This window comes from Patagioenas fasciata, chromosome 17 (genome assembly GCF_037038585.1).
Source record: "Patagioenas fasciata isolate bPatFas1 chromosome 17, bPatFas1.hap1, whole genome shotgun sequence".
Lineage (NCBI taxonomy): Eukaryota > Metazoa > Chordata > Aves > Columbiformes > Columbidae > Patagioenas > Patagioenas fasciata.
Genome location: NC_092536.1, coordinates 5,899,652 through 5,912,945, shown reverse-complemented (window position 1 = coordinate 5,912,945; position 13,294 = coordinate 5,899,652). Strand labels below are relative to the sequence as shown.

The 13,294-nt window shown below is 45.0% G+C and overlaps 1 protein-coding gene across 4 annotated transcripts in view; it reads right to left on the bottom strand.

The window, feature by feature from the left end:
- The window catches only part of KIAA1671 (KIAA1671 ortholog), a 66,974-nt gene that overhangs the window by 23,076 nt on the left and 30,604 nt on the right, over nucleotides 1–13,294 (bottom strand). Inside the window, exon 1 of one of the 4 annotated variants that reach the window (XM_065851867.2) lies at nucleotides 12,848–13,275. The exons of the other annotated variants lie outside the window; for them this stretch is intronic. Coding sequence (XP_065707939.1) covers nucleotides 12,848–12,898 — 51 coding nt within the window. The 5' untranslated portion in view covers nucleotides 12,899–13,275. Of the gene's footprint in view, nucleotides 1–12,847; nucleotides 13,276–13,294 lie in introns of those variants that run through there. 4 annotated transcript variants of the gene reach the window in all.

Sequence of the window (13,294 nt, the reverse complement as noted above, 5' to 3'; positions counted from 1 at the left end):
AATCAAATTAATTCCGACATGTTATGGATAACGCTTTGTGAGCGACAGAGATCCCGTGCCCAACACTGAAATTTAAGCCTTTCTACACATTTTCATGCTGTTTAAGCTCTATATTTCAAACATCTGTGCACTGCCAAGTGCAGTTCTGTGCTTGCTGCAGTACGGGGATTCTTCACAAGGCACTTTGCTATCTCCCATGGTTTCAGCCTCTCTCCGATTCGGTAAGTCCTTGGAAATAGCAATCAGAGAGCTCTGATCGTAAAACTGCTGATCTGAGTCTGATCTGCAATACTAACTTTAGTATCTTCTGGCTACCGCATGAACATACTGCTCGGTATTTAAGTATCACATTTAAATTATTGCTGAGATTCACACTTCAATTAACACCACAGCAAACCGTTCCAGAAGACCATCAGATGTGCTTTCACCATCAAATGGCAATGGTTGAAGATTTTTCCAGCCCTGCAGCTGAAATGCAGCAAGTGCTGCACGTTCTGCTTGAGCTCCACACCAGAACTGGCAGAGTTCGGCAGCTCCAGCAGACTGACAGACTACACAGGCAAACTCACATTCCTTACAAAATCCACCTAAAAATAACCAAGGTCTGGAAAAAAATGAATTAAGTTTTAAGAAAATTTGTGGGAATATTGCCTTATTAAAATGCATCTTCACAGCAATGACATAGAAGAAACATCCTCAAAAATACCTCTCACCGGACACCGCAGGGGCTGGATAGATTATTTCACAATATATTATTTATTTTCCCCCCTCCCCACCAAAAGCATAACGTGCTGACTCTGCCTTGATCTGTGTGTGTGAGGAGGTTATTCTGAACCCATCTAAACAGACCCCTTCTGTCCCTTCTATTCTGGTCAGTAAAATAATCCACCGAAACCTCGGAGGACCCTGTGACATCAGCCAACCCAAGCTAAAGAACACTGGAGGAGTCTAAAGGATTGACTTCTCAAAAGCTGTAAGAAACTGAGTAACAGATCATGTTTGAGGGCTTTTCCGATTCAAGGGAGATTTCATCTGTATGAAAAACATAAGCCACTGTTAAAAATAATTTTAAAATACATAGATCACCTTAATAACAGACAAAAGGTTGCACCAGCCATAGAAGAGAAGCAGCTCCCACGGAGCAGATCTCCTGCCTGTGGGTGCACACACCGGGGCTCCCGGGAACACAACCACCTCTTCTCCGCATTCTTTACAAAAGGCTCCCCAGAATACGATGCTCTGTAGTACTCCACGCAAACTCCCCAGCTGGCAAAAGCTCATAACTGTATTTTAATGAAATAACAGCATGTGGGTTACACACAGGCTCTCTATTTACTTCTCTGGTGAATCCACGTCTCTTTTTATAACCATCAGCCTACAGAACATAGCTCAAACCATACAGATGTTCTATAATTGTCTCCCGGCCACTTGAGGCCGGCAGTCTTTCTGCCTGTGTAAGGAGCTGGTTCTGAACAAGAACAGCACAAGATGATCTTCTGCCCTTGAACAATACCGGTGATTATCTCACGCTGCAGCCACCCCGGATCCATCAAGGGCCTGCACTTCCAGCAAACAGAGAGCACACACTGCTAACCAGCGCTGCACAACTAATTACCACCGCAGCACACAGGACCTCGTTATTCAAGCGTTGCTGGATACTTTTATTATTAACATCTATTCCACCTACAATTCAAGAATACAACCCTGCACAAAGACGTACCAATCTTCGCTCTTGGCCTCATTCACTAGGAAACAAAATTCTATGGTTACATTATATTTTCCAAAAGCTCATTTTGAGCGTTACCTGTTCTCTAACGCATGTAATTATACTAATGACTATATAGGATTGGAAGGTCAGATTAAAGCCAGGCCTGTGTGGAGCACAGTGCTAATACACACCCCATAGCAGCAGCCCCTCTGGTCCCCCCATCACCTCATCTCTCCCATCAGCACGATCATGTACAAAGCGGGGAACAGAACCCAGCTGAAGAGCTGGCAAAGGGATATTCAGGATTAGTTTTCACCTTGGCTGGATCCCTGAATGGTCCTTTGTCAGCAAAGCTGATGTGACAGAGAAAGACAGGCAACATCAGTCTAAACTAACTGCTAAGCCAAAGTCTTTGCTTTTCCCCTATGGGACCCTCCATCAGAAACCCATTCTCCTGAACCTGTCTTGCACCCCATCACCTCACTTCAGTTAGAATTATAAATAATTCATGCACTTCTTAAGTATTTTCTGCATGTCATCATCCCACGTACCAACAAATATCATGATCAAGTACTTGCAAACATCACGACAGCTTCAATTCCATCTCGGGCCTCTTTAGTTTGCCCATCTCAATTATGCTCAGTCCCAGCAACCACAGAGGAGCAAATCCTGTCCTTGTAAGGCTGTTCTAGTTCTGCATTCCATACCCACTCTCTTTCTGTCTCATTAGTAAGAGAACTTAATTTAACCTGTTGTGTTTGACATTATGGACTATTTAAAGACGCAGCACTATGCTGAGCTTAGCTACATAGCTCCAGTCTCAGTTACTCCTCGGGCTCCTCAGACACCACACAACAACTTATGTTTTTTAAATCCTCCTTATTTTTGCCCCCATATCATCTATTTTGCCATCCAAATTGTCATGTTCAAAGAAGAACCTGCCAGTTCTCGCATCCCCTTCCTCTTCAGAATGACTTGCTGTTACACAACCAAAAGATGAGAGATTCCCCTGGGTACATTTTGTAGAATATCTGAATTTGGGGAAATCTGAAAAATGTACAAGTTTCAATCAGATTATCAAATTTATGGGTAAATTTGTCTGCCAGGTAAATCTCACTTCACTGGCAAGAAGTCAGACGTACAGAATTGAAGGCACTTCCCCTGTTACTGTCAGTGAGCTGTCACAACTGCTCATCCAACAGTCGTACCGCACAAAGTCTTTAATTTCAATTTTGTTCAAAGCACATCGCAATCTTTCATTTAAGCTAGAAAAAAAACCCACAAAACATGGAGCTTGAGTTAAATAAAAGGCTCACATTCAGGTCCATGAACAAAAGCCTGGAATTGTTCAGGCTCCTGCAGCGGTTTGTACTTGACAGAGTTCCAAGCACAGCATCGCTTCCAACCCTACCAAGGTGCTTGGTGCAGGAGATTGCTGCGATGTGCATCGTGTAGGGGAAATGGAAATACACCCCAAGGTCCAACCAAGGACCTCTCTGTCCTGAGAGAGGAGAAAGAGCTGCTCTCTCAGCCACATGGCGGTGGGCAGCGGGCTCAGCATCCTTCCCTGCCTGCTCCATCTCCCACGGCACAGGCACCCGGGCTGTCTGTACAGGAACACATTGATGACACAGGCCCAAACAAACCCAACGCTGCTGCGCAGGTACCAAAGACAATAAAAACCTTGCTCCCGCTCTGATTTGCACACAGCATCACACAGACCAGCACAAAATCATGGATGGGATACGGACTCCGCACCACTTGTTGAGGTCAGTTCGCTTCTCCCTCCATCCTTTTTCTTGTTTGCCACTCTTCGCTTCCCCATCCCTCCAATCCCAGATTCCTCATGAAACTTCACACAGTCAAAGATGAAAAGACTTAGTGGTTTTATCTGGTTTGGAGTTGGTTTATTTGTTATTGTTTGTTTTTGTGGGAGGGGGTGTTTGTTTTGTGTGTTGCTCTTGTTGTTGTTGGTTGGTTTTTGGTGGTGGTACAATAAATACAATGCATTCAGACTGTTTCAGCCACCACAACAACCATAAGCAGTCTACAGTCAAAAGACAAAAAGGGAGGGGGGAAAGAGCTGAATGGATGGAGTGTTTTAGCACAAGGACTTTGAACAGTGTCTACACACAACAAAAACTCTTTTGCAACCTGGAACACCGGCTACCTCAATATTTACACTAAATATTTGTTTTCTATTCCTACTTTCATTTTCTACTGAAACAAGCAAATTAAGCTCAGGTATGCAGTTTGAATTTATGCTTATTTGGAATTTAATGCAAGTTGCACAGAACTTGACATTAAAGGCATTCCTTTCGCACACACAGCCAACTGCAGAAGAGACTGAAATTCCGTTTCCAGACTATATATTTAGGCCAGCTCTAAAGAGAATTAGAGGATTTGGAAGCAGGTATGAGTAAGTCCTTGATACTCCATAACCCCAACAAAGTGGCAGGAACATTAAAGGGGCAAATGTCTCATAACAACCTGGTGGTAACTTTTAAAGCTGAAGCTTATGCCTGAACATGGACTCGCATCTCAGCCACATCTCCTGACACATAAAACATCCTCCCCAGCACACAGTGAGACTTGTCCAACGGAACACCGCGAACACAGCAAAAACCTGCAGTGTTACATGTGCAGCTGATTAAACTGCCATGTGTAATGTTCCAACCTATTTTTTATACACAAAGAGAGGCCACTTTTAACAAATCTTCAATCTTTTAAGAAAAATAGAGTGACCCAGTCTGACGAACTTATTTGAAACACACAGACACCCACACGCTTCAAAGAACACGAGCAGATCAGAGTTTTTGCCAGGACGTCACCTTTCCCCTCTCGCGCAAGCAGCGCTTTAGCACACATGAAGTTACGCTTTTTATCACAGAGAAACGTTTTGCAATGTTTGCTAAAGAAAGGTCAGATACCGAGCGCATCGCACCCACTGCTCACCCACCCCAGCCTCCCCACCACCCCAGCAGACACCCTTCTGTACCCTGTAACCTCCTCAGTTAAGAAAAGCCACATTTAAATACAATAGTTACATTTCTCATGGGTTTACATTAAAACTATGGTAACAAAAGAGGCAAGAACAGGGGAAAGCTGAGGCACAGGATGACTGTTATTAAGTTCCAAATGCACTTGAAAGCTGCGCCTCCTCCAAATTAATCAATATTAAAGAAACCAGGTAAGAAAAAAACCCTTGTTTTCCTTACAGAACTACACTTGTGATAACAGAGAACACACTGATACATTTTAATGACTGAATGCTCCACATACTTGTTGCTACCTGCCAAAAGAATTTTATCATTCCCATACCACGGCCACTCTTGACGGGATCAGTAAAACCCTGCAGTCTCCCATTTCATTTGTAATCAAAGCAGAAGGTCAGCCATCCCCTTCTCGGTACAAAATCCTGCACGCTTTTACCATAATGTAATACAGACACACAAGTATCCGAAGATTAAAATCCGTAAGCAAAGGTAATTGTGAAATATAAATTGTTAAAAAACTCAGATTAAAAGTTAAGTTTAAATACAATTGCCAGTAAAAATTGCAACAACTAGAGTGTCAAAACAGTCTTTTGGAAAACGTTAATTCTTTTGTCCCCCAAACTTTGTTTCTTCTGAACTTAAAGCAGGCCCCATTAAACATCCTGAACACGCATTGGTTTTGTACCTTGAATTGTTTCAGCATAAAACAAAGCTATCAACCTTAAAGCTGAGGGAACAAGCTAAAAATACACTATGCTGTTTGAAAGCCCATGTACACAATCATTTGGCACTTCCCTTCTACCTCAATGAAGGAGGAAAAACTGGAAAAACAAAACAGAAACAGGAAATCCCTACAGCACAAATATTCTGCAAAGCACTAAAAATATTATCTTTACATTCGCTTACGTCAAAAGGATCAAGCCAAGCAAAAGATTAATAGTTACAGTATCTTCCATTTACACAAACAAAATCCACCATGAAGAAAGCGTTTTGTTGATAAACGTGATGATACAAGTACTAAACTTTCCCTCCAATGCGGGTTGAAAACTGCAAGCGAACGGGCTCCAAGCTGAGCAAAAAGGCAAAGCATCAGCATCGTCCCACCTAAGAACGATGCTACGGAAACCCAGGAGCTCCCTTACAGCCAGGGAGCTGTCAACAAGCAACACGCGAAACGTATCCCCAAGAAAAGGAAGCTATTTGCACAGTGAGATGAAAACACGAGCAGGAAAACAAACACAAAGCAGGCTGAGCACCACATGCTCCCTGCAAACGTGCCCAAGCGTTCCCAGGAGCGGTTCTGCTGTTTTGATCAAACGCACAAAATCAACACGCGACTTGATTTCTCCTTCCCCGATGCTCAGGAAGGAACCTCCCCGGCACCCCAACCACCCCGCATCTCCTCGCACCCAGGGCTGAGATCAAACCCAACGTGGGAACAGCCATTTCTCCAGCGCTCGAGCCAACAGACTCTCACATGTCAAACACAGGCAACAGCAAAACATCTTCCATAGAGACTTCCCGAGGGCAAAACGCGGCCTGAAATACCCCAGCTGCTAAACTTTGCTCGCAGGGCAAAGAAGGTGAGTGATGAAGTGCAAGAAAACAAACACGGGAACATGCTACTTCTGCTCCAAATGGCAACAGGAGGAGTTGGGAAATCTCTTGCTCCTGTGAGTCAGATTACGTGCAAATGAGAAAGGACAATCCGATACGAAGAGACATTCACATTTATTTCCTTCTTAGTCAGAAAACGCTTCCTCAAATCTCCCAAGTTGTGGTGTTGCTTGGTAACACTGCACCTAAAGTCAGGGTCCATCTCAGCGTGTTCCTGAGCGTCAGGCAGCACAGCAAACACGCACGGACCCATTCTGAGGAGCGACAGACAGACAGACAGAGACTGCACACTGCACTGAGGAACAACATGTTCCCTGAAAGTCAGATTTAGCCCAAGCACACTGCTCGTTTAAATCAGTCAGTAGATGCCAAGTTTACAATTTCTTAAATAATGCATTTTTGTCATCCTTCCCAAAGAGATAAAACACGGAGTTTTTCATTACCGGCCAGCTGGAGAAGTTTGGTGTTATTGCTCTTTCTCTCAGAGGGCGCCTGGGTAATCTCCAGCTACCGCAGGTTCAGATCTGACGTTCAGAACGCAGAGAGCGCCCTGAAGGAAGAACACGCTCTTTTGTGCGAGGGATTTCCCTCGTCAAAGAGCAGTAACAAGAAGCCAGAAAGTAAAACTGCATCTTAAATCATTTTGGCTGTTCTCAGCATAATCACACACTGCCTAACAATGGGCTAAAGCACCTTCCCACGCGCAGCTGGGAAGCACTGAGCACCTGGCTGTTCATTCCAGTACAAATCACGATTCTTTCATTTACATCAGTCACTTCCCAATTGCGGCAGGTAGAACAAATATCAGGTATAAGTTGATACAATACGTCCTTCAGACATTATCTTGCAACATGCCATTATTATGAAAAAAAGCAATAGCATTTATTTGCCATTGCAGGGTAACACTGTGTGCATACACAGGTCCATTATGGCTCAGACTCCCTGCTCTTACTGCCTCCTCCTCCTGTGCACGGTGATCAGGGCGCTGTGGGGACCACAAGGCAGCCAACAAGAACACCCCACAACCCTGCATCTTACATCACTTATCAGGGTCGTTGTTACAGGTGTGGCCTTCGTTTACATTTTTTAGACTAACTGCATTATTTCCTGTTAGATCTGGAAGTTTGTGAAGTTAAAAAGGTTGATTTGCTGAAATGTCTTCTGTGTTCTCAACTAGATTTGCCGTAGTGCTGGACTGTGAAATACTGCTCCATTATGGTACAAATCCAGAAGTAAATCCAGCCTCAGCCAACCCCAGCAATCCAAACTTGCCAGGTGTGTTCTGTGGTTAGCAAATAATCAATACTGCCTTCCTTAATGTGGCAGGTATTTATTAGCTTCAACCATGAATCATTAAACCAGATACTATATTCTTTCCAAGCTTCATTTGAGCTCAAGATTTACCTGAAGTTACTTTTGAAGAGAAGCTTTGCACCGCAATACAAAGCCCTGTCACATCTTGAGGAAAGTCCATGACAAAGAGCTACTTTCACCGGGCTCGAGTTGCCCTCTGAAACGCCGTTTCCTTTCAGCGCAGTAAACACGCACCAGCTGCACGAACAACTCCGCTGCTGAGAGAACGGGAACAATAGTGGGAACTTGGCTGCCCCCCAGCACGAGCCACACGGACACAGCCTGGGAAAGCAGGAACCGAGGCGGAACAACTGCAGATCAAAGTGTTGGTAGGGAGGCAGTGAAGTTACCTCTGCCTTCTATGTAGAAATGAGGCTTAACAACCCACTTTGGCCCTGTAGCAGGAGCGCACTCCCTACTTCAGACTCCAGGTAAAGGGGAGGCAGGCAGGGACAGCCCAGATTGACAGTCGCTATAAAAAACAAATTACCACGTCTACAGTTACTTCTTACTGAATGCAAACCTTATTGCACCGAGTTAACCTTGAATGGACTATTTTATAAAAGTATTTGATGGTAAATTAAACTTAACACTACACCCAACGATAGCAAACTGTGTTGGATCCGCGCTGCTGCCCCGTGCGGGCTCTGGCCGCCGGCCCCGGGCAGCACTGCATCTCGGTGGCTGAACAGCACTCCCTCGTGTCCCGACAGGACGTCGCTTCCTTGCCAGCTTCGTTTTGTCTGCTTGCTCTTCGCTTAACACAAAAGTTAGAATTCCTCGTCTATTCAGGAATCAGGAGAATGCCTTTCGGAACAGATTTTTCCCTGCAACAAGGCTTCATTTGCTCAGATTATTTGAAAAGAAGATTTAGCCGGTGAAATCAGCACAGCAGCCATACGTCAGACACGACCTGGGTGCGAGGAAAAATGCACGCCTGAAATATGATTGCCCATCATCAGAGGTAAACCCAGTAAGAGAATGGAGCAGACGCTGTCCCCAGGGAAGCCCCGGGCAGGGCACGTGCGGGATGACCATCCCTGGGCACGCAGAGCGATGGCTGAGGTTTCCTTCCATCACCAACAACACGCTGTCGCAGTGACACGCCATGGCAGCGTGGCTATTATCGAGCTGCCACTTCCTTTGGAATCACCTGATAAAGAGCTATCAAAACCGCTCCTAAAAGGTAGGAACTAAAACCTTGTCTAGATAAACTTTAGACCTTATGTCTTACTTAAATACCCCAATTTTCTTTGGGTTTTATAATTATTGTTTAATGACTGCCCCAGCCGGAGGCCCAGCTGGCACTCTGAGCCATTTCTCTAACATCAAACCAGCCAGGACTATTCTGAATGTGGCCAATTCACTAAAAATCGTACCCAGCACAGTTCATGTCCTGACACAACCCTCCTCTGCCCCAAGTACTGCAGCACCTGCTCAAAACCAGCCAGGGTTCCTGTTCTTTTCCTTCATCACCTATTCTGGACCAGATCCAGAGCTCTCCTATCTCCTGCCAGCTCTGTCCCCACTGCAATAGGCCTGGTCTCCACTCCCCAAGCTGGTTTATGTTACCTGTCCTACTTGTGATACTGGTCATTGTTTATCAACGTGCTCCTACAGTGACCTCAGATACATCAAAGAGATTATTACATCATTGCAAAAAGCCCCAGGGCAGAGCAAGAATTGTTCACAACTTTGAGGTGGCTGAGGACAGGAACAGAACCAAGAGCACTCCACTAGTGGCTGTGTCCACAAGCAAGCCAAAAAAGCTGGTTATTGGACAACGGATGTTGCAAAAGAACAGGAAACCTCCTTTCTGTGGCTGCACACCCGGCGGTGACCAGCTCAACAGCGTGACTGATGCGAGCAGCTGGGCAACAGGACACTGAGCTGCACTTAAAGGGCTTCTTATGCAAGTCAGACCTAAAGATGTCTCATATCAGGTGCAGCAGAACTCCTCACCAGCTGGAAAGGGATGATGAATACCCCACGTACCCTGGAAAATCATAGAATCATAGAATGTGCTGGGTTGGAAGGGACCCACAAGGATCATCGAGTCCAACTCCATTCCCTGCATATGACAACCCCACAGGTCACACCGTGTGTCTGAGGATGTTGTCCAGTGTCGTCTTGAACACTGTCAGGCTTGGGGCTGTGACAGCTCCCTGGGGAGCCTGTTCCAGTGTCCAGCACCCTTTGGGTGAAGAACCTTTTCCTAATGTCCAAACTAAACCTCCCCTGGCGCATCTTCCTGCCATTTCCCCAGGTTCTGGCATTGGTCACTAAAGAGAAGAGTTTGGCACCTGCCCCTCCTCCTCCCCTTGTGAGGAAGCTGTAACCCCATGAGGTCTCCTCTCAGTCTCCTCTTCTCCAGGATGAACAAACCAAGTGACTTCAGCCGCTCCTCATACGGCTTCCACTCCAAACCCTTCACCAACTTTGTAGCCCTAAAAATACTCAAATATAACCCCTCAAATACTCAAATATAACAAATATAGCACATGGTCAAGGAAAGACTGGCATTTGAATACATAACTACAAATCATCAGCCAGTTAAAGATGATGATAAGAGCGCAGCTAGGAGGAAAGGACATGGAGGAGCCGAGAAGGAAGCGGTGACGCGGACCACAGATAGCTATGAATCACTCTCTGAATTCAGCCGAACTGCAGACAACCACAAAGCATCTGGCAATCAGCTCTGCTCTGTGCTTATCTGAGCGCTTGACTGCAGGGGTCCAAATAACAAACGCAGTCTGTAACGGAACATAGGACTGAAAGCAACTCGCTAAATTTGGATTCCCAGTTGATGGAAGAGGTAGCAAGAGGAGTCAGTGCTGACACCACCTGGACGGCCCTGAAAGCGCCAGGAAAAGGAACATCCACCAGCAGCAGTCCCTGGGGCAGGACCAGTCCCAGGGGCTGCAGACAGACCCCAGAGGCAGCCTGGACCCTTTTCCCCATCACCAGCAAAAGTTCAGTTGTGTGCCAGACAGGGTACATGTCACACCACGTCTGAACGGCCAGAATCAAAGGATCGATACATGGCAGGCGTCACAAAAACCACAAGCTTCTGAGAAATCTCTGCCAACAACAAGAACATTTGTGGTATGAAGAGACAGTTTACTGAGGGTGAACAGAACACAGAGTGGTGAGGAAGAGTCCTGCTCTTCCCCCCTCAAAGTAACATCAGCTAATTCCACCAGAACCAGACTGTGCTATTACTCCAGCCAGGAACTCGTGGGCTCTCGAACAGCCATCTAAAGACTCAGAAAAGCCTCATGCAGCAACCTGTACAACAGTACCCATCCTATTCAAAGGTCAGAAGAGGAATTAGCAAGTAATGAGCAGACAGCAGGCACTGGGTGGGTTCCCCCATGTCCAACAACTCCACCACTGTGCAGAGTAAAACAAATACACGACAGAAGAGATGTGACCTATCAGTAACTCAAAATAGTGGCTATAAAAATTGATTTTCATGATAATATTTTTTTAATTGTGAGGTACAGTTTCTTCAGGTACATCTACCTGATTAATAAAGCATCTTAGCTCCCCAAGATAGATTAAATGACACAAACCTTGACAACTAACCCCACCATCTCTGGTTACTCCTGATTATAATCAGATAACTGATAAATATTTCCTTCAGAGTCTTCAGCTGTGACACCATCACAGCAAATGACAACACACACCACTGTGCTTTTCCCCTTAACATTTCTTTTTTGACATATATTTAATATAATTAATATCACAATTGTCCTTCGAATATTGTCTTCCAGCATATCAGGGGAGCACACACTAATGAAAATGCCCATAAAATACTTCAAGGCCTCCAAAAGAGCATATGCACACAGAAAATATAACATACCTGTTCTGTTAAAGACTAAAACTGCACAATGAGGTGTTTGCCCAGTGATCTTCCGGACTGATCAAGAAGTTTGGTTTGGTTTGTGGGGTTTGTTTTAGCTCCTGACCTTATGGAAAAATCACCAGATAGATGTGAAAGCAAAGGCATCGAGAGCTCTCTTTCAGACTTCTCATATTAGCAAACCATGAAGAACATCCACCCCCTCATCATTCTGAAGTCTGATATATCAATCACACTCAATGTGCAGTTTAAAGAAAGCTTGCCTCTCAAAAAGCTACCTAAGCAAATGAAAAGCAAATGTCCAAAGACTTCCATGTTTTATAACACTATAGTCTCCAACAGGAAGAGATTCTTAAGAAAATGCTCAGTTCTTCAAGCACTTTTCTCTCCCAGCTGTAAAAACCAAATGACAGTAGGCAATCTCCTCTCACTGCTGAGCAAAGCACACACAGGGCAGGGACTGGAAAATTAAACTCTACATGAGGAAAGCCAACCCCTTGCTAGCTTCAAAATGCGCTAGCAAACAGCTAACATTACATGTTCAAAGTGTCAGTGCTGATTACATGCTGAATTCACAGCTGAAAACATGGCAAGATTAATGCAAACAATACCACGATCAAGTGAAACCTGATATTTGATTAGTACAGAAGAAATTAAAACATTAAGTAATTAGGCTCAAAGTAATGTAGTACCTATTCACAAAGGCTTTAAAAATCAAATTCATCTTTTCTAAATGTGAAAATATCAGACGAACAGCAACCACTGTGCAAAGGCAGCCCTCCAAAGCGGGCAAACAGGCACAGTAAAGCAGCCTGTTAACAAGGGCTGCTCACCGGAGAGGGCCCCGAGGAGTGTTTGAGCAGGCAGCGCTCACCCGGACACGCGAAACCTATTAACACAGGCAAACGAAATGTAAGGAAGGAATTGTAAAAGCACACACTGCCAAAGCCACTGGGCTGTGACTGCAGCTGGTGGCAGGGACAGAGCCAGGGGCAGCTTTTTAACAAATGGGGACAAATATTTCTAATATGCAGTGTGCAAAACTCCAGCTCCTATCGTTTAACAAAGTAGGAATTCCAGCCACCAAGAGGGTGTTCTGAAGTACATTCAAGCAGTCTGCAGTCTCCTCATTTTAAGTGAGTATTAAAGTAGCCTCTCTCACCCAAAATAAACCGCAAGTTTAATGTTACTATTCAGAAAGAAACTGCTAAGTAAAGCCACCACCACACATGAACACTTCGAGGATTTCTGAAAACAGTTAAAAACATCCAACTTGGTAAGCTCAATTACATTACAGAGTACACTTACCCACAAATATTGCAGAAACTTCAGCAAACGTGGACAGTAATAATACTCCATCTTCCACAGCACAAAGCGAACGCTAAACCATCTTCGCTCCAGTTTGCCTCCCCACTCTTCCCCGCCTCCGGCGGAGTTAAAAGCAGAGCGGAGCAATTAAAAGCAACATGAATAATGAAGCAGGGTGTCGGCTGATCCGGCCCCACGTCACGGCGCTGAGCTCTGTGCCTTTAACAGATGCTGAGGCTACTTATGAGCAGGAGCTGAGCTCGGGCACCATGTGACTTAACCACTTGTTATTTAGCATCTCGCTGCTGCCATCGCGGTAATCCGTAATGTGTCCGTCCAGAATTAATAATAGTGCTTTGGGTTTCGCACTAAAAAGCCCTTCATCTGGAAGGAAAGAGAAGCTTCTAAACCCACTCGGTTTTGCAGGCTGGGTTATGAAACCCTCTT